We start from the raw sequence: 18,715 nt of genomic DNA, 5'->3' as shown, positions 1-18,715 counted from the left end.
CCAATTGCCTGTATTTGTGTGAATCTAATTTTGAACTCACTATTCTATTCCACTGGCTAAAAGTAAATTTAAAAGGAATAAACCCACAAAAGAAGGATCAAGTTCAAGCATACCTTGTTTCATTGCACTTTGCCGATACTGTGTTTTTTACAAATTGAAGGTGCGTGGCAACCCTTCATTGAGCATCATTTTCCCAATAGCATTTGTTCACTTTGTGCCTCTGTCACAGTTTGGCAATTCTTACAGTATTTCAAATGCTTCCATCACTATTATATTTGTTATGGGATCTTGATCAGTGATCTTTGATGCTACTATTGTCATTATTTTGGGCGCTACAAACCACGTCCATAAAAGATGGTGGACTTCATTGATTGTTGAAATGACAACAAAGGATTTAGAATACGACATGAACTTAGTTGATAAAGCAGTAGGAGGGTTTGAGAGGACTGACTCCAATTTTGAAAGAAGTTCTACTGTGAATAAAATGCTATCAAGCAGCACTGCATGCTACAGAGAAACCATTCACGAAAGGAAAGTCAATTGATGTGGCAAGCTTCAGTGTTGTCTTATTTTAACAAAGTGCCACAACCACTCCAGTCTTTAGCAACCCCCACCCTGATCAGGCAGCAGCCATCAACATCACAGCAGGACCCTAACCAGCAAAAAGGTTATGATTCACTGAAGGTTCAGATGATGGTTAGTGTTTTTTAGCACTGAAGTATTTTTTAATTAAGGTATGTAGTTTTTTAGACATAATGCTACTGTACACTTAATAGTATAGTACATACATAACTTTCTGGTAGTCATGTAAGGATGTGAGAGACCATAAAGAAGGCTGAATGCTGAAGAACTGACGCTTTCATACTGTGGTGCTGGAGAAGACTCCTGAGAGTCCCTCGGACAGCAGGGAGATCAAAGCAGTCAATCCCAAAGAAAGTCAACCCAGAATATTCATCGGAAGGACTTATGCTGAAGCTGCAGCTTTGGTCACCTGATGTGAACAGCAGACTCATTGGAAAAGACCCTGATGCTGGGAAAGATTGAAGGTAGGAGGAGAAGGGGACTAGTGAGGATGAGATGGTTAGATACCATCCCCAACTCAACTGACATGCTGCTGCTGCTAAGTCGCTTCAGTCGTGTCCAACTCTGTGTGACCCCAGAGACGGAAACCCACCAGGCTCCCCTGTCCCTGGGATTCTCCAGGCAAGAACACTGGAGTGGGTTGCCATTTCCTTCTCCAATGCATGAAAGTGAAAAGTGAAAGTGAAGTTGCTCAGTCATGTCCGACTCCTAGCGACCCCATGGACTGCAGCCCACCAGGCTCCTCTGTCCATGGGATTTTCCAGGCAAGAGTACTGGAGTGGGGTGCCATTGCCTTCTCCACAACTGACATGAGTTTGAGCCAATTCCAGGAGATGGTGAAGGACAGGGAAGGCTGGTGTGCTGCAGTCCATGGGGTTGAAAAGAGTTGCATACGACTTAGCAACTGAACTGCACTGAACTTTTATATGTACTTGGCAACCAAAGAATTCATGTGAGTCACTTTATCGCAATATTCACTTTAAGTGAATTACAGTGGTTTGGAAACAAATCTGTAATATCTCCGAGATATGCCTGGATGAGAGAGAATGACAGCAACTAAGTTTTGGAAGCTAAAAAGCCAACGGACTATACGATTATTAGAATGTCTGAAATTAAAAAGACAGACCATGCCAAGTGTTAATGAGGATATGAAGCAAGCGGAATTTTTTATATACTGCTGGTAGGATTGTAAAATGGTCTAACCACTTTAGAAAACAGCTTGGCAGTTTCTATGAAAATTAGACACATTTACCATGTGACCTAGCCATTCCATTCTTAGTCCTTCAAGAGACACAAAAGTATATATCCATACAACATGCACACAAATGTTCATGGCAGCTTTATCCATAACAGCTAAAAACTAGAAACAAAACAAAGCAAATATACTATATCCAGACAATAGACTCGGGGATTACAAGCAATGAACTACTGACATAGGCAAAAGCATGGCTGAATCTCCAAGTAACTACACTGAGTGAAAGACAGACAAAAAGAGTATAAACTGCATGATCCCATTTATACAAAATTCTAGAAAACGCAAACCCATCTACAGTGACAGAGAACAGATTCCTGGTTGGCGAGGGATGGGAGGAGCAGGAGGAGAGATTACAAAGAGGCTGCGGAACTTCTGGGGATGAGGAATACGTTCATTATCTTGATGTGACGATGGCTTCACGCGTGTGTGTGCTCAGCCATGTCTGCCTCTTGGCGATGGCTTCATGAGTGTACACAGAGGTCCAACTGTACAGAAGCTGCTGACAGGTTAAGTAAGATGAGGACTGAGAACTGACCACTTAACTCAGGAATGTGATGGTCTTCTGTGATCCTGATGAGCAGTTTTGGCAGAGTGAGAAGGAAACGGACTTGATGGAATGCGCTCTTAAGAGTAAGAGAAAGGGATTCAAGACAGTGAGTACAGACGACTCTTTCAGGGAATACTTTAAGGGGAGCAGAGAAATGGGAACTGCATGCAGTTCAATATATGTCAATTATACCTCAATAAACCAGTTTAAAAAAAAAAAAAAGCAGATGGACAAATAACTGACGTAGCAAACCTGAGCAAGCTGACTCTGGTGCCGGTAGAGAAGAACAGGAAGCAGTTCCACCATTGTCCATGAACACAACCTCATAAGACTGAAGAACCAGCACCTCTAGAAGAGCAGAGGCAGGCAGGGTTACAGTCAACACACCTCTTTCTACTCAGGCAGAAGTTGAGAGGTTTATCCTTTGAAGAGAGTTAAACATTAGCATCTCTGGACAGGGGGACACCAGACACAGCTGAGGCAAGGGCATAATTCTCAAAACAGGAAGAATAAGCTGTAGTTTCCAGATTGAATGCTGAGACCCCCCCGGCCTACCGGCCTCCTACAAGGCTGGCAGCCAGGCAGGAGATTAGAAGTCCTCTGGCAGCTAAGACCCCATAAAGAGCCGAGATGTGAAGATGCTGACATGGGTGTTCCCCACACGGCCCAGACAGATCACTTTACAACAGAAACCATGGACAAAGGGCCCTGCCCAAACATACAAAACTGTTCATCAGCTTTTGAGTACCCCACTCTTGAAAGTCAACAGCAGACAAAAGATCACCAAGTATTTGAGGAAAACATCTAACATACTACAACCAGGTTTAAACAAAAGAAAGCAGCTTGGAGGAAGCAGACTATGCCAGAAGAACTTTTAAAAATACACACACACACACACACACACACACACACACCAGGCATATCCCCAGAGAAGTAACAGTAAAATTAAAGGATGACAGAAGATATAAAAATACTCAGTAGATGAGGAAATAAAGCTGAAGAAATGTCTTAGGAAGTGGGGAGAGGGGAGAAAAGAAAGAAAAGACAAAAAGAACTAGGAAACTGAAAGAAAAAAAAGAAAGAAAATCAGAGGAAAAGTCTAACATCAAACTACAGGCCTTCCAGAAAGAAGGGAAAACCGAAGGAAGAAAATCACTAACAAAATAATTTCAAGACAATTTCCCAAGACTGAAAGAAATGAGCCTCCAGACTGAAAAGGCCTGTACATCCACGCCAAGGCACAGCATCATGAAATTCCAAGGTTCCTTGGACAAAGAATTTATGGGGAGGAAAAATCAGTAGTAAGATCAAAGATCAGAATGGCTTTGGACTCCTCAACAGCAACTTCAGAAGGTGGAAGGCAAGGGAATATTCTATAGACTTCTATACATAGTCAGCGAGTCAATCAATTGTAATGATAGAGTAAAGGGACTTTCAGACAATCAAGGTGTAAAAAAAAGTTTTCCTCTTCTCCACTTTTTCTCAACAAGCTACTAGAACATTTGCTTCACCAAAGTAAGGGAGCAAGCCAAGAAAAATCCTGACTAGGAGATCCACAGAAGCAGGAAGCGAAGGTAACCCCTAGGATGGTGGTGAAGGGCGATCCCCGCATGATGGCGGGGCCCTGGAGAAGGACAGGTCAAAAGGTTCTGGGAGGGCTTCCCTGGTGGCTCAGTGGTAAGGAATCTGCCTGTCAAAGCAGGAGACCCAGGTTTGACCCCTGGTCCGGGAAGATCCCATGTGCTGTGGAGCAAGTGAGCCCATGCGCCACAACTACCAAGCCCGTGCTCTAGAGCCCGCGCCCCACAAGAGAGTCCACCGCATGAGAAGCCCGCACCCCACAACCAAGACTCGACCCACTCACAGCAGCAAGAGAAAGCCCACACGCAGCAACACAGACCCAGTGCAGCCAAAAAATAAATAAGTCAAATTACAGGGAACAAAACAAAGGGTTCTGGGAAAGACTTCTTTAGGAAGAAGAATTGGCAGGAGATCTGATGCAACTGATTATCTTGAGGGGAGACTGAGACAACTAGAGAAAAGTTCAAGCTTGAATGACTGCAGAGAAAACAAAATAAACAGAAATGTAACAATTATTAACTCTAGAAAACAAAATGGTGTGTGGGAAAGGAAAAATAATCATGGTATATATATTACATGGCTCAGCTGTGAACAGTGTTTACACAGACATAATAATGTAAACACTGACTATTGATCTAACCAAATTACAACATAACCAGGAAGGGACAGACAGTGTGCATGACTGTAGAAGCAACGAGGGCTAAATCCTCATTTCATAATGAGAAGTCAATAAATAATGCCTAAAACTGAAAGATCGAGTAGGAACAAAAACATGTCAACTAGAGATTGAGAGATAAATTCATGAACTCAAAAAATAATAATAATTTAAAATGTAACTGCTGCTTTAGGAGAACGGGCTATGGCAAGGGGGTGGAGTGTACAGTCAGTAGATAAGTTTTCATAATAAGAATGTATAGAATTACTTGACTCTTTATATACAGATATAACTTGGATAAAAATTTAGAAGAGAGGAAAAAAGTCCAGAGTAAACAGAAAAGCTGGTAGAGATAGGAATACTTTTAAGAACTAAAGTGAATATAAAACAAACAGCTTTAAATGTACATAACATACTTTAAGTACACTAATTACCCAAAAAGGAGCATTCAAAAAACAAAAGAACTTTTAGCTATTAAAAATATAGTTGCAAAAAAAGAGAGCAGACATAATGAGGAAAGAAAATTATTCAACAAATATTAAAGACATTTTTCCCCAAACTGAAGGACGGCACAGTCTTCAGACTAAAGGGGCCTAGTAAGTACTCAGCACAATGAATAACAAAGGAACCATAGCTAGATAACACTTTAGGCAGTTTCAGAAAATCAAGAGAAGAGCCCTAACAAAAACAAGTCACCTGCAAAGGAATGAGACTCAAACGGGCAACCACTGTCTCTTGGACAATACCTGGATGACAGACAGTAGGCTCAACAATGGCCCCCAAAGATATCCACATTCTAACCTCCAGAACCTGAGAATACGTTACCTTACAGGCAAAAGGACTTTATGGGTGTGATTAAATTGAGGATCTGCAACGGGGAGAGTAGCCTGAATTAGCCAGGTGGGCCCAATGGAAACATGAGGTCCTTACCAGAGAGAAGAGGTTAGGGTCAAAATCAGAAAAGCAACGCCTGGTGTGATGGGATCACTGGTACTGAAGATGGAAGGGAGCCATGAGCCAAGGAATGCAGACAGACTCAAGATGCTGGAGAAAGCAAGGAAACAGGAGCTCCCCAAGGATCTCTGGAAGAAGCACAGCCCTGCTGACACCTGGGTTTTAGGACTTCTAACTTCCAGAAACATGAGATAACAATCTGTGCTGTTTTAAGCCACCAAGCTTGTGGGAATTTCTGGCAGTAACAAGAGGAAATTCATACAGGGCAGTACTTTCAAGTTCTAAGACAAAGTAATTTTCAATCCAGAAATGTATACCCCATCCATTAAGAACATCTCAATGATGAATGAGAGCAGAGTATTTTTAAATCTAGGAGAAATCAGATAATTGACTCCCCATGAATATTTGGCAACAAATTGACAAACTGAGATCCAGTAAGTTCCCTTACATACAAGCATTCCAGTTACAAACTTCCACAGATGCAAAGGTTAGCCCCTGTGCGCCAGCTGCTGTGCTGTGCATGTGTGAGCAGTCCGACGTCTGACTCTTTGCGACCCCACAGACTGTAGCCTGCCTGGCTCCTCCGTCCATGGGTTTCCCAGGCAAGAATACTGGAGTGGGTTGCCATTTCCTCCTCCAGGGGATCTTCACGACCCAGGGGTTAAATCTGCATCTCTTGGATCTCCTGCATTAGCAGGGGAATTGTTTTACCACTGCGCCACCTGGGAAATCCGTGTTGTACTGTACTACTGTACTTTTCAAGGTACCATCCTATAAGATTAAAAATGCTTTCATTTTTATTTTTTACATATTATTTACGTGAAAAGTATTATAAACTTATTACAATACAGTATTATATAGCCGACTGTGTTAGCTGGGTACCTAGGCTAAGTCTGTTGGAACCAAACTTGTATGTATGTAGGGGACTTACTATACAGGAATACAAGAGAGCCAGAAAAGAGCTCCACCCTAGAAGAGCAAGGAAAGGAAGTCCCAAGAGGATCCAGCACACTGGTCCCAGAGAACAACCCACACAAACTGGGAAAGTGTAGGAGGAGAGACAGCATGATCGGGGAGAAGTAACTGAGACAATAAAACCAAGCTGAAAGCGGGGGGGTGGGGGAAGGAAATATATAGAGACCTAGAGAAAAAATGATATAATAAACAGTCCAAATGTGAAGCAAACTAAAATAAAGCATGATTATAAGCACCTGATGGAGGGTTACAAAAGATCTACTTGAACTACAAACTTGTGCAACTAGGAACGCTCTCCTTTGCACAGCTGGGGAGGCAGGCCTCTGAACAAACAGGAATGAATAAGTGATGTTCCAGTTCTTCACCGCTCTATTTACAGGATAGTAACACATTGTAAATGCTGCTTATTGCCAAAAAAAGGCAAATGCTGTTTATTTTCAACTCCTAGGTTCAACCTATGGGTGGTGGTGGTTTAGTTGCTAAGTTGTGTCCGACTCTTGCAACTCCATGTCTGTAGCCTGCTGGGCTCCTCTGTCCATGCGATTCTCCAGGCAAGAATACTGGAGTGGGTTGCCATTTCCTTCTCCAGGGAATCTTCCCAAACCCAGAATCGAAACCAGGTCTCCTGCATTGCAGGCAGATTCTTTACTGACTGAGCTAGAGCACAGAAACCGTGGTTGCATGGCAGAATGCAAAGGGGCTGTGGAAAAAGGATGGGATGACTACCTCATACCCTCTCCTCAAAACTGCTACCACCTCCTCCTCTATTACTCACTTGCAATTTACGACCTTGGTTTCTTTTTCAAAGAAAACAGAACCACCGACGGAAGAGAATTTTCAGACTTCTAACTATCTTTGCCTATTTATATACTGTCTTCCCACCCGTCACTACACTTAGAGTGCCCCCATTCTCATGCCCTCGTCCATCTCACTTACCTCCTTAAGGACACTGCTACAGCAGCTGTCCCTCCCCTGCCTCATCAATTCACCCTCTGCACAGCGCTTTTTTTTTTAGCTGCGCTGGGTCTCCACTGCTGTGCATGAGCTTTCTCAAGCTGCAGCAGGTGGTGGCCACTCTCTAGCTGTGGGCTTCTCCTGTTACGGAGCATGGGCTCAGTAATTGTGGCATGTGGGCTTAGTTGTCCTGCAGCATGTGGAATCTGCCTGGACCAGGGATCGAACCCCTGACTCCTGCATTAGCAGGTGGATTCTTAACCACTGGCCACCAGGGAGGTGCTGCATCGTTCTTACCAATATACCAACATGCTGTTATTCCTCCCATCTCAAAAACAAAACATCTCTCTTGACTCCACATCCTTCTCCATCCAATGTCCCATTTCTCTGCTCCCCTCTAAAGTTACATTCCTAGAAAGAGCTGTCTATACTCACTATCTCAGATTCCTTTTTCCTGTCCTCTCACAAATGCATCCCAGTCAAGCCTGTATCCCTCCAATCCCACCAAAACTGCTCATCAAGGTCACAGACGGCCACCGTGTTGCTAAGTGACATGGTCAATGCTTAATCCTCGTCTTAACCTGTCAGTAGCATTCTAATCTTTCATACCAAAGGATAAAGAAATAGATATAAACAAGTTATTTAATATTATAAAAGGAAAATGAAATAGAATGAGACTGAACATAAGGCAAAGGACTGTTGTCTTCCTGAATGTTTCCGTTTACCATATTCACGTATCATTTTAATCTGAAGATTTGAGCATAGGTGTTAAGGACTTCCCTGGTGGTCCCTTCCAATGCAGGGGGTGAGGGTTCCATCCCTGGTCAGGGAGCTAAGATTCCACATGCATCACAACCAAAAAAACCAAAACATAAAACAGCAGCAGTGTTGCAACAAGTTCAACGAAGATTTTTTAAATGGTCCACATTAAAAAAAAAAGAATAAATGTCAGGACATAAATAATAATAACAGAGTAGTATCTTATGCAGTGGCTGGGTTCTAAAGTCCGAGCATATATATTTGAAATGGATAACCAACAAGGACCTTCTGTACAGCACAGGGAACTCTGCTCAGTGTTATGTACCAGCCTGGATGGGAAGGGGGTTTTCGGGAGAATGGATGCATGTGTATGTATAGCTGAGTCCCTTTCCTGCTCCCCTGACATAATACTGTCAATTAGCTCTACCCAAATACAAAATAAAAAGTTCAAAGTTTGAAAATAAATAAAGAAAAATAAAGTCTGGGCATAAAGCCAAAATCAAGTTCTCACAAAACTACTTTACAAATTCCTAAAACTGCCCAGGAAGTACACCACCACAGTCTCTCTCCAAGTTCAACATGGTCGGTTTCTCCCCTCAAACACGACAGCCGCTTCGTCCATTAAACACAGGACGATTACATTTGGGGACCATGCTGGATGAAGCCTGCAGGCTGCAACTGTAACCACTAGACTTGCAGTCTGTCTGACAAGATGCTCACTGGAAAGGTACCCGAACAAATAACTGCAGGGGCCAAAGACTCCAGCTGCCACCCACACTTCCTCCAGCTCGCTGAGTAAGGCAGCTAGAAGAACCACACGCACTACTTAAGCGGCTCCTCTCTCCCTTTTTCTTCTGGTCAGGCAAATATGGTTAAAAGTGAGTTCATGAAATGTCCATACAAAGAGGCTGTGACATACACGGACATGTCCGACTTCACCGTGAATCCAGTGGATGAGGTAACTCTACTGCATGTGTTACATCACTGCCACTACTACAACTACAACTACTAGTACTTACTACGACTACTACTAACTACTACTACTTACTATGACTTCTACTAACTACGACCACCAACACTACCAGTTCAGGTTGCTTCCTTATCTAGCTACTCATTACTATTAAAGATTGTTTCTAGGGCTGAAGACAACCCTAATTCCCCAAACCCACAACAATAAAACAAATGTTCTGACCAGCCTGGCTGCAGCAGTTTTTCAAGCTTCCATAGCTCCACGCGCCATGTAGGGCTCATCTTTTCAGGGTGGGTGGAATCATGGCGTTTGAATCTAACACTCCGCTTGGTTTCCGACTTGGTCGCTTTGGAAAAGCACCAGCTCTGCTGACCCCACTTGACTCTCTACATAGTATAAATGCCTAATGAACCACATTGGACAAATTAGGGAGCAGCCTAATAGGGACCAAAAGTCTTCCTATGTAGAACTCATTCCCTAAGAAACACACCAAAAACAGCATAGATTTCAAAGCTAGGTCAACAGGTATTGTGTAAATATTAAACAGAATGTTATCAAGAAATGACTGCCTTCATTTCTCACCTAGAGTTTGGGAAAAATAAGAGGATCAATAATACTCTGTGGCAGCAGGACTAGAGGAAAACAACTGTTACAGATGAGAACTTAAATGGTTACAATTCTTCTAAAGGCCAATTTGGCTGTATCTTCCAAAAGCCTGAAAAAGAAACAGAAGTACAATCCCTTTGTCCCAGCAATCCAATTTACAGGAATGCAGATCTATGCTGCCCAATACCGTATTCACTTTCACATCTGGCTACTGAGCACTCAAAATGTGGTTAGTCCAATTCAAGATGAGCTGTAAATGCAGAATACACTTTGAATTTCAAAGACCTGACATAAAAAGTACATATGTAAGGTATCTATCTCATTAATATTTATATATCGACTATATGTTAACTCACATTTTTAATATACTCCATTAAATAAAATATGCTACAGAAACTAATTTTACCTGTTTCTTTTCACTCTTTCTTAAAATTTGATTACTAGGAAATTTGAAATTATGTATGTGACTAGCACTATATTTATATTGGACAGTACTACTTTTAGACAAAATGCACAAATATGTATGTACAAGGGTGTTTATCAAAGCATGCTTTATCAAAGTGAAAGACTAAAATAAACCTGAGCATCCATCAATACGGATCTGCTAAATAAACTGCAATAAATCTATTAAATGGAATACTCTATAGCCATTGAAAATGCTGATATACATCGAAATACAGTGACACGAAATAATATATTAAGTAGAAAAAATAAGCTTATAAAACAGTACATAAGATTTTATGTTTGTTTTTTAAAAGTGTGTGTGTGTGTGTGTGTGTGTGTGTGTGTGAGCACAGAAAAAGGTTTGAAAGGATATTCATCAAAATGACAACCATGGTTACCTCTGGGCGGTAAGATTACAGGTAATCCTTATTTTCTTCTTTATGCTTTTAAGTATTTTCTGAATTTTTGAAGTAGGCATGACATAATTATATAATTAGAACAGTAAAGCTATTTTTTAAAGAATGATAGCCATCAGCTGAAACAAAAAGATCAATCTTCCTCACACCAGCTTGGCTAGATGAAGTCTGAGGTAATAAGGGTCCTTAATCCTACCCAGCACTACACTTGGAGAAGCTTAAGGGTGCCTTCCTCCTAAGCAATACTTAAACCCATCCCAAGTAATTAAGAGTGTTCCAGGGTTCTACAGATCATTCATGAGAACTCTGCCATGAACCCATAAAGTGTTAATTGAGAGAACACTGAAATAGATGTTCACGGATTTGTCACCTAAGGCAACTAAGTAATTAACAAGGGGGGAATTTCGCTGACAATACTGGTTGCCTATGGGACAGGGAACTGGGTGGCAGGGGTACGGGGTGGAAAGGACGATTTTTTCTATAGCGTCATTAGTGTCTTTTGAATTTTGAGCCATGTGAATGCAATGCCTACTTAAAAATAAATATAATTTATAAAAACCAAAACAGAACCTTATTTATCAAGATTCCAATTGCGATGACTTACTCAAAATTTTAAAAGTTGTTCTTTAAGGTGTCTATTAGTGCTGTGGTCAAATTGGCATTAAAATATTTAGTCTATTCAAGTCAAAATAGTTGATGGGCCCAGGGAAGGGCCACAGAGAGATATGAGGGTGAACATGAACTAGAAGATGGGAAGGATGGGAACTGGAAAGACAGGGCGGAGCAGGGCAAAGAAAATTTAATTTACTAATAGTGGAATTTGTTGTCATACTCGTAAGCAAGTGAAAAAAAAACTCAACATTTCCTCTATATTTATATCATGTTATACTGTGTTCTTGCGGGGGGCGGGGTGGGGGGCGGTTTGCTTACAGGAAATATCAAAATGTCAACCACTGTTTCTATTAAAGGTCTTTAATGATATTGCATTTTGGACCTGTAATGAAACATGGTGCTCACTGCAGTCTGTAATGCATCTCATTAAATACATTAATAACATGCATTTCGCTAAAAGGTCAACTTATTACGGCTGAAGTTTGGCTTTCCTGTAATCACTTCATCTAAAGCTACAGCGCAAACTCTGGAAAAGACAGGAGAGCGCCTGTTACAGGAATGCTCTCTCAGTTCCCTCTCCATCCAAACCGGCTGTGCTTAATTAAGAAATCACCATTAGCGTTTTTGTGTGGGATAATGGTATTGTGATTTTTTTTAAAATCCTTTTCTCTCAGAGACTACGCTGATTCCCTGATACAATGACAGACTGTCTGGTATTTGCTTCAAAATTAAGCAGAAATACAAGAAAAGTTAGTTTAAGCAGATGAAATAAGATGGGCCATGAGTTGATTATTGCTTAACTGGTAATGGTGTATAAGTTCTCTGTACGTACAACTCTCTCTACTTTTATATAGGTTTGATATATTCCATAATGAAAAGTTTTAGATATACTCATGCTGGAGGTTTCCTTAAGTATCTTGCCTTCTTCTTTATATATTGTTGCCACCAACATAAAGGAACCATCTCCTAATGCTACAGATAGAAGTTTTTATTTATTTTTTTTTCTTCTTTTTTAATAATTTTTATTGGACTGTAGTTGATTTACAATGTTGGGTAAGTTTCAGGTTATGACAAAGTGAATCAATTATACATATACATATGTCCACTCAATGGGACTCAATTACAGAGTATCAAGTAGAGTTCCTATGCTATACAGTGAGTGAGTGAGTAAAGTCGCTCATCATGTCAGACTCTTTGCGACCCCATGGACTGTAGCCTACCAGGCTCCTCCCTCCATGGGATTCTCCAGGCAAGAGTACTGGAGTGGGCTGCCACCTCCCTCTCCATGGGATCCTCCCAACCCAGGGACCAAACCCAGGCCCCCCGCATCCCAGGCAAACGCCCTAACCTCCGAGCCACCAGTAGGTCCCTATTAATTATCTTTTTTTATATTGTTATTGTTCAGTCATTCAGTCATGTCCGACTCTTTGCAACCCCATGGACTGCAGCATGCCAGGCTTCCTGTCCTTCACTATCTCCCAGAGTTTGCTCAAACTCCTATCCATTGAGTTGCTCAGATGGTAAAGAATCTGCCTGCAATGCTGGAGACCCGGGCCTGATCCCTGGATTGGGAAGATCCCCCGGAGAAGGGAATGGCCACCCACTCCAGTATTCCTACCTGGAGAATCCCATAGATATTTGTCTTTTTTTTTTTTATTTTATTTTTAAACTTTACAATATTGTATTAGTTTTGCCAAATATCGAAATGAGTCCGCCACAGGTATACCTGTGTTCCCCATCCTGAACCCTCCTCCCTCCCCATACCCAGAAGTTTTTAAAAGAAAATCGGAGAGAAAAAGCTCATCTATTTAAAGAAATGGTTCTGTGCATGGAAAATCTCTTAATTTTGATATGGTTACTTCATGACTTACCACTTGCTAAGTTGCTTCAGTCGTGTCCGACTCTGTGCAACCCCATAGACGGCAGCCCACCAGGCTCCGCTGTCCCTGGGATTCTCCAGGCAAGAACACTGGAGTGGGTTGCCATTTCCTTCTCCAATGCATGAAAGTGAAAAGTGAAAGTGAAGTCGCTCAGTCATGTCTGACTCTTAGCGACCCCATGGACTGCAGCCTACCAGGCTCCTCAGTCCATGGGATTTGCCAGGCAAGAGTACTGGCGTGGGATGTAACTACAAACATATCCCCCAAAAATGCCTCTGAAATTATTTCACAGCAAGAGTTATAATCACTAAATGTAATACCAGCGTGATTGGGGACCAAGAGCACTGAGGAAGAAAGGAGAGATATGCTTAGTTTCTGAAAAGTAGAGTTCAAGGTGCTTACGGTACAAAGGCACGCTGCTCAGGACTTGACTTTGGCTTAAATACAGCTGGAAGTCCGCTCTGTTTTAGAGAATGTTGTTAAGACTATGAGAGTAAATGACCGGGCCGTGGAGAGAATACGCCAAGAAAACACAGCCTAAGAAGAAGATCCTAAATGTGGTGAAACTGACACTGAGAGGATAAAAGAAGAGGCTGAGATGAGAAAGGATCAGAAACACAGGAGAACCCACACATCATGTGGAAGCACCAAAACCAAAGGGCAATAATTTCAAGGAAAGGGTGAATGCTCCAGGGAGGTAGTAACTGGGCTTGGCAATAAAGAAATCTCTGATCACTTTTTCTTAAGTCATAGGAGGCCGAGGCTGAATTGTAAGTATCACAGTAGAATAGAACACTACTCATTTTCAAGAACAAATGGTTCATTTAAATTATATAAGGGGGACTTTCCTGCTGGTCCAGTGGCTAAGACTCCTTGCTCCCAATGCAGGGGGTCCTGGGTTCAATCCCTGATCAGGAAATTAAGATCCCACACACCTCAACTAAGACCGAGCACAGCCAAATAAATAAATAAAAATATAAAAAATAAATTGTATAGGGAATTCGAACACTGGTAAAAAGTCAAAAAACACTGAAGGGACTTCCCTGGTGGTCCAGTGAATCTGCCTGGCAATGCAGGGGACATGGGTTTGATCCCTGGTCAGGGAACCAAGATTCCACATGTCACAGAGCAACTGGGCCCACGCACTGCAACTACTGAGCCCCCACGCCAAAAGTCGGTGCACTGCAAGGAAAGATCCTGGGTATTGCAATTAAGACCCAAGGCAACCAAATATACTAAAAAAAAAACACTGGAGACAGTAGGGATGACGGTTAGTTACACTGATAACCACTATTCAGAGGGCTGAACACTGCCAGACAACTCTTTCTGCAGAAAAAAGAGAATATGTGTACCTAACATTCGTGGTGTGCAGTGTGCCAGACACTGTGCTAATGCTTGATATCGATCATGTTCTTTAATCCTCACAATCATATTATCCCCATCTGACTGTGAAGTTAAGTAACTTGCTCAAGGTCACTCAGCTAATCCACTGCTGAGATGGAATCTAAACCCAGGCAGTCTGACCTTACTGGAAGACCAACCAAATTGAAAAGAGATTTAATTAAAGAAAATAAGTTCCAGGGTTTGTTTTGGGGTCAGTACAAATTCAGCCAATGTTCCACACCAGCTATATATATATATATATATATATATATACATACACACATATATATATATATAAAACACAGTATAAATTGTTCATCCAGAGTAACATAACCAAGAAGTTTTTCTTAAACTCTGTTCACAGAATAGGGAAACACACAAATATTATACAGTCATAAAGGTAAAAACAAAAATTAGCTACCCTTCAGATGCATAGCAATTCTGGTAATTAGAAAACTCTCCTAGATAACTAATAAGCACCTACTGTGGAGCACAGGGAACTCTAATCAATACTCCATAATATATGGGAAAAGATCTAAAAAAGAGTGGATATATGTCTATGTATAACTGATTCATTTTGTTGTACACATGAAACTAAAACAACAGTGTAAATCAACTATACTCTAATAAAAATTAAAAAAAGAAAACTCTCCACCCTCCCATCTTAGACTATGTGATACCAAACAAATATTCCTTTCTTCTCCCTTCTCCTCTGCAACCCATTCAGTCAGGTTGACAGACATCTGTTAGATTAACTAGAATGCACCAATGAGGCAAAGAAGCAATTGGTTAAGTAGGAAAAGAGACAGGTTAAAAAGACTTGAACTGTTGCAAAAATAAAAGTTACACAACAGTAAAATAGCTAAACAAACTAAACTGCATCCAAGAGTAAGAATGTGTCCCTTAAACCAAGCACTGACTAACCCTTAAAACACCTACATTTTGAGATGAATCCCAAAAAGGGGGGTGGGGAGAGGGTTGGCTCAAGCAAGAAGAGTAATGAGTAACAAAATGGAAAAAGCTTCATTAGGAAACATTGAAGACATTTAATCTAGAGCAGTTGAGGTCTCCTTCCAAATTTCCATACGGGAAATTAGGGCACTAGGGCATTAAAAATAGCAAAGAAATGCTCCAAAAACCTCAAAAATGCTAGAAACCATCAAGCTATCATTTATTTGAGGGAGGAAGGGGGGAAGAGTTGGGAAGCCGCTTACAAAAGACCCACCCTCACAGTATCTGCAGGTTCCTGACTTCAAGTGTGGCAGGACACAATCTGAAGACTGGCCGCTTGGAAGTCATTCCCCACTAAACGCGGTAGTCCCCGCTGAGAAAGATGCACAGGACTCCTACCCTAGAAATCCTACACTTTTATCTGGAACAGTTTAAGGTGACTCTACCAAGAGGCAGACACCAAATCAGATGTCCTCCTCAGGACCCTTCTCATTCAAACTCCATGATATTATAAAAACAAGCTGGAAAGAGCAAATGACAACAATAAGCCTCAAGACTTCCCTGGTTGTCCTGTGGCTCAGACCCTGTACTCCCAATGCAGGGGGCCCAGGTTCAATCCCTGGTCAGGGAACTAGATCTCACATGCCACAACCAAGAGTTCGCATGCCGCAAGTAAAAATCTTACCTGCCACTACCAAAAATCCTGCATGCCACAACCAAGACCCAGCACAGCCAAATCAATCAATATTTAAAAAAAACAAAAACAAAAAAACCCACTAAGTCTCAGCCTACAAACAAGGGATGGCAATCCCAGCAGCCCGTACCTTGCTCAGCCCCAGTCCTCAGTGCCGCTGGGCACACAAGCACACTGCAGGCGGCTCCTAGACTGGAAGGCAGAAAAGGCTGGAGGAGTCTGTCTCTGCCAGGCGGGATCTGGCTATGTAACTATGGCCTTTGGTTCTCTCATCTGGAAAATAATTGCTAAACTCCTTTTCTAAAATTCTGGGACTTCACAGACCAGCAGTTCTTTACAACTTTTTCCTCCTTCTGTGGTCCCTACCTTCTCCTCACTCTATGCAACTCAGAGGAAGACAGAAGTAAGGTCATCTCTGTATGTTGTTCTAGAAACTACCCAACAAAGCAAGGCATCCTTTAAGCACATGACATACAACTTAAACCAACTGAGTTTAGTCACTTACTGTCTCCCTTTCGTTTTGTACCAGCAGGTTCTCTCTGAGCATTAAAAGAGTAACTCAGGGATTTTTCTCAAGGTTTGGTAGCTACAACTCTGCCCTCCCGGTGCAGGGTTCCCAGGTCCAAACCCTGGTCAGGGAACTGGATTACACATGCTGCAGCCAAGAGTTCTCACACCACTACTGAAGCACCCAGCATGGCACAACAAAGATCGAAGATCCTGTGTGTCCCAACTAAGACCCAACACAGTCAAATAAATAAACATTTAAAAAAACAAAAAACCTAAAGATTTTAAAATAAAAATTTTTTAAAATAACTCAAAACCAAGGGGAGGGGGAGGGCATGTGAGATCTGGGGTAGAAATAAGGAGAATAGACAGAACTCCATCTGTCTTGATCAAAATTGCCTTCATTTGACAAAAGGGTTATACTGTTATCTTTTTTAATTTAAAAATCACTATGTTACATCATCACTAAAGCCAAGTCTTCTCAACTCTGTGGTGCTGTGAATACAATCACAGTAGATCCCAATGAACCCCCGGGGTTCTGCGCATCCCAGTGCAGCATGAGTACTCTTACTGTTTTTCAGGGCGCTGGCAAATTCTGGGCCACCTTTGTCCTTGAAGACAGGGAAAACATCTGGTTGAGGAAGCTGATTGGTGGTCAGCAGAGCCTTTTGCAGCTTTATCCTTCCTTCCAAGAGCTGGTCCCACAGTGCTGAGACAGAAAATAGAATTCCATTTCTCAGTTATAAAATCTTCCTGAGGTGGGGAGTAGGGGAGGGACCGGAAATCAAAACAGCCTCTAAACAGCACGGCTTTATCAGTTTCATGCGATGGAAACGCTGTTTATTACAGGAAATAAATCCAGTATCTGGACGCATGAGATATCTGGATAAATCCAGTATCTTGACTTGCTACATGAGAGAAAGGATGCGACAGCCCAACGAGAGAAGATGCCCATCTCCTCAACCTTCCTCAGCCGCCTGAAGTAGTAGGGCAGAGCCAGCGAAGCAGGTGAGGGTAGCAGGGGTGGGCCAAGCACAGGGGAATGGTGCTTTAGGCCTCTAGGTAAGTGGGGCACGTCACCAACGAACTGGCAGGACACAAGACACAGGAGACAGCAAAGGCTTCCCTGGTGGCTCAAACGGTAAAGAATCTGCCTGAAGTGCAGGAGACATGGGTTGGATCCCTGGGTCGGGAAGATCCCCTGGAGAAGGCAATGACTACGCACTCCAGTATTCTTGCCTAGAGAATTACATGGACAAAGGGGCCTGGTGGGTTACGGTCAACGGAGTCACAAAGAGTTGGACACGACTGAGTGACTAACACACACACACATACACACACACAAGGGAGAGAGCAAACTGCCTAAAACAAACAGACAAACAAAACGGAGAGCAAATGCAGACACTCTGAAAAACAAGCAGTGTACAAACCTATCTGATTCTTCACAGCTCGGCCTTTCTCCACCTCCTCGGAAACTCTGACCTCAGAGAAGGTCATCACCACCCCGTCGTCCTCACTGGCCCTGGCTTCGGCCTTGTCTTCCTCACTCGCATCTTCAGAGTCTTCCTCACTTTCCCCTTCTTCCATACCACTCTCCTCCTCGTCTTCCTCTTCCTCCTCACTGCTACCAAGGTCGTCCATTCCCTCAGTAAATTTTTCAAAGTCACTGATGCTCTGGACACTGAAGCCCGACGATGTCTGTGAGTGACTCCCGCTCCTCTTCTTCCAGGCCAGGCTGCTGTCCCCCTCGTCCCCGCCCTCCTGATCCTCAGCACTCATGGCTTCCTCATCGGACTCCTCCAGGCCCAGGCCCTCTGAATCTCCATCTGCAGACCCGTCCTCATCAGATATTTCTTTATCTAAACGAGGGAGGGAAAAGGAAAATCTTGAAACAAATACTTGGCCATTTCTTTTGTTTCACCTAAAGGATTATGGCACCTGTCCAAAAAAAAAAGTATTACCATACTCAGTGCAACTCAATAGCACAATC

At 42.3% G+C, this 18,715-nt stretch overlaps 1 protein-coding gene across 3 annotated transcripts in view; it reads right to left on the bottom strand.

Moving 5' to 3' along the window:
* Nucleotides 1-18,715, bottom strand: part of AATF (apoptosis antagonizing transcription factor) — a 108,034-nt gene that overhangs the window by 85,414 nt on the left and 3,905 nt on the right. For all 3 annotated transcript variants that reach the window (XM_027517310.1, XM_027517311.1, XM_027517309.1), the window contains exons 3-4: nt 18,156-18,584; nt 17,297-17,434 (exon numbers count right to left, since the gene is read on the bottom strand). In XM_027517310.1, coding sequence (XP_027373111.1) covers nt 17,297-17,434; nt 18,156-18,584 — 567 coding nt within the window. The remainder of the gene's footprint in view (nt 1-17,296; nt 17,435-18,155; nt 18,585-18,715) is intronic.

The sequence above is a fragment of the Bos indicus x Bos taurus genome, chromosome 19 (assembly GCF_003369695.1).
Source record: "Bos indicus x Bos taurus breed Angus x Brahman F1 hybrid chromosome 19, Bos_hybrid_MaternalHap_v2.0, whole genome shotgun sequence".
In the NCBI taxonomy this organism is placed as follows: domain Eukaryota; kingdom Metazoa; phylum Chordata; class Mammalia; order Artiodactyla; family Bovidae; genus Bos; species Bos indicus x Bos taurus.
This window is presented reverse-complemented; position numbering and strand designations above follow the sequence as displayed.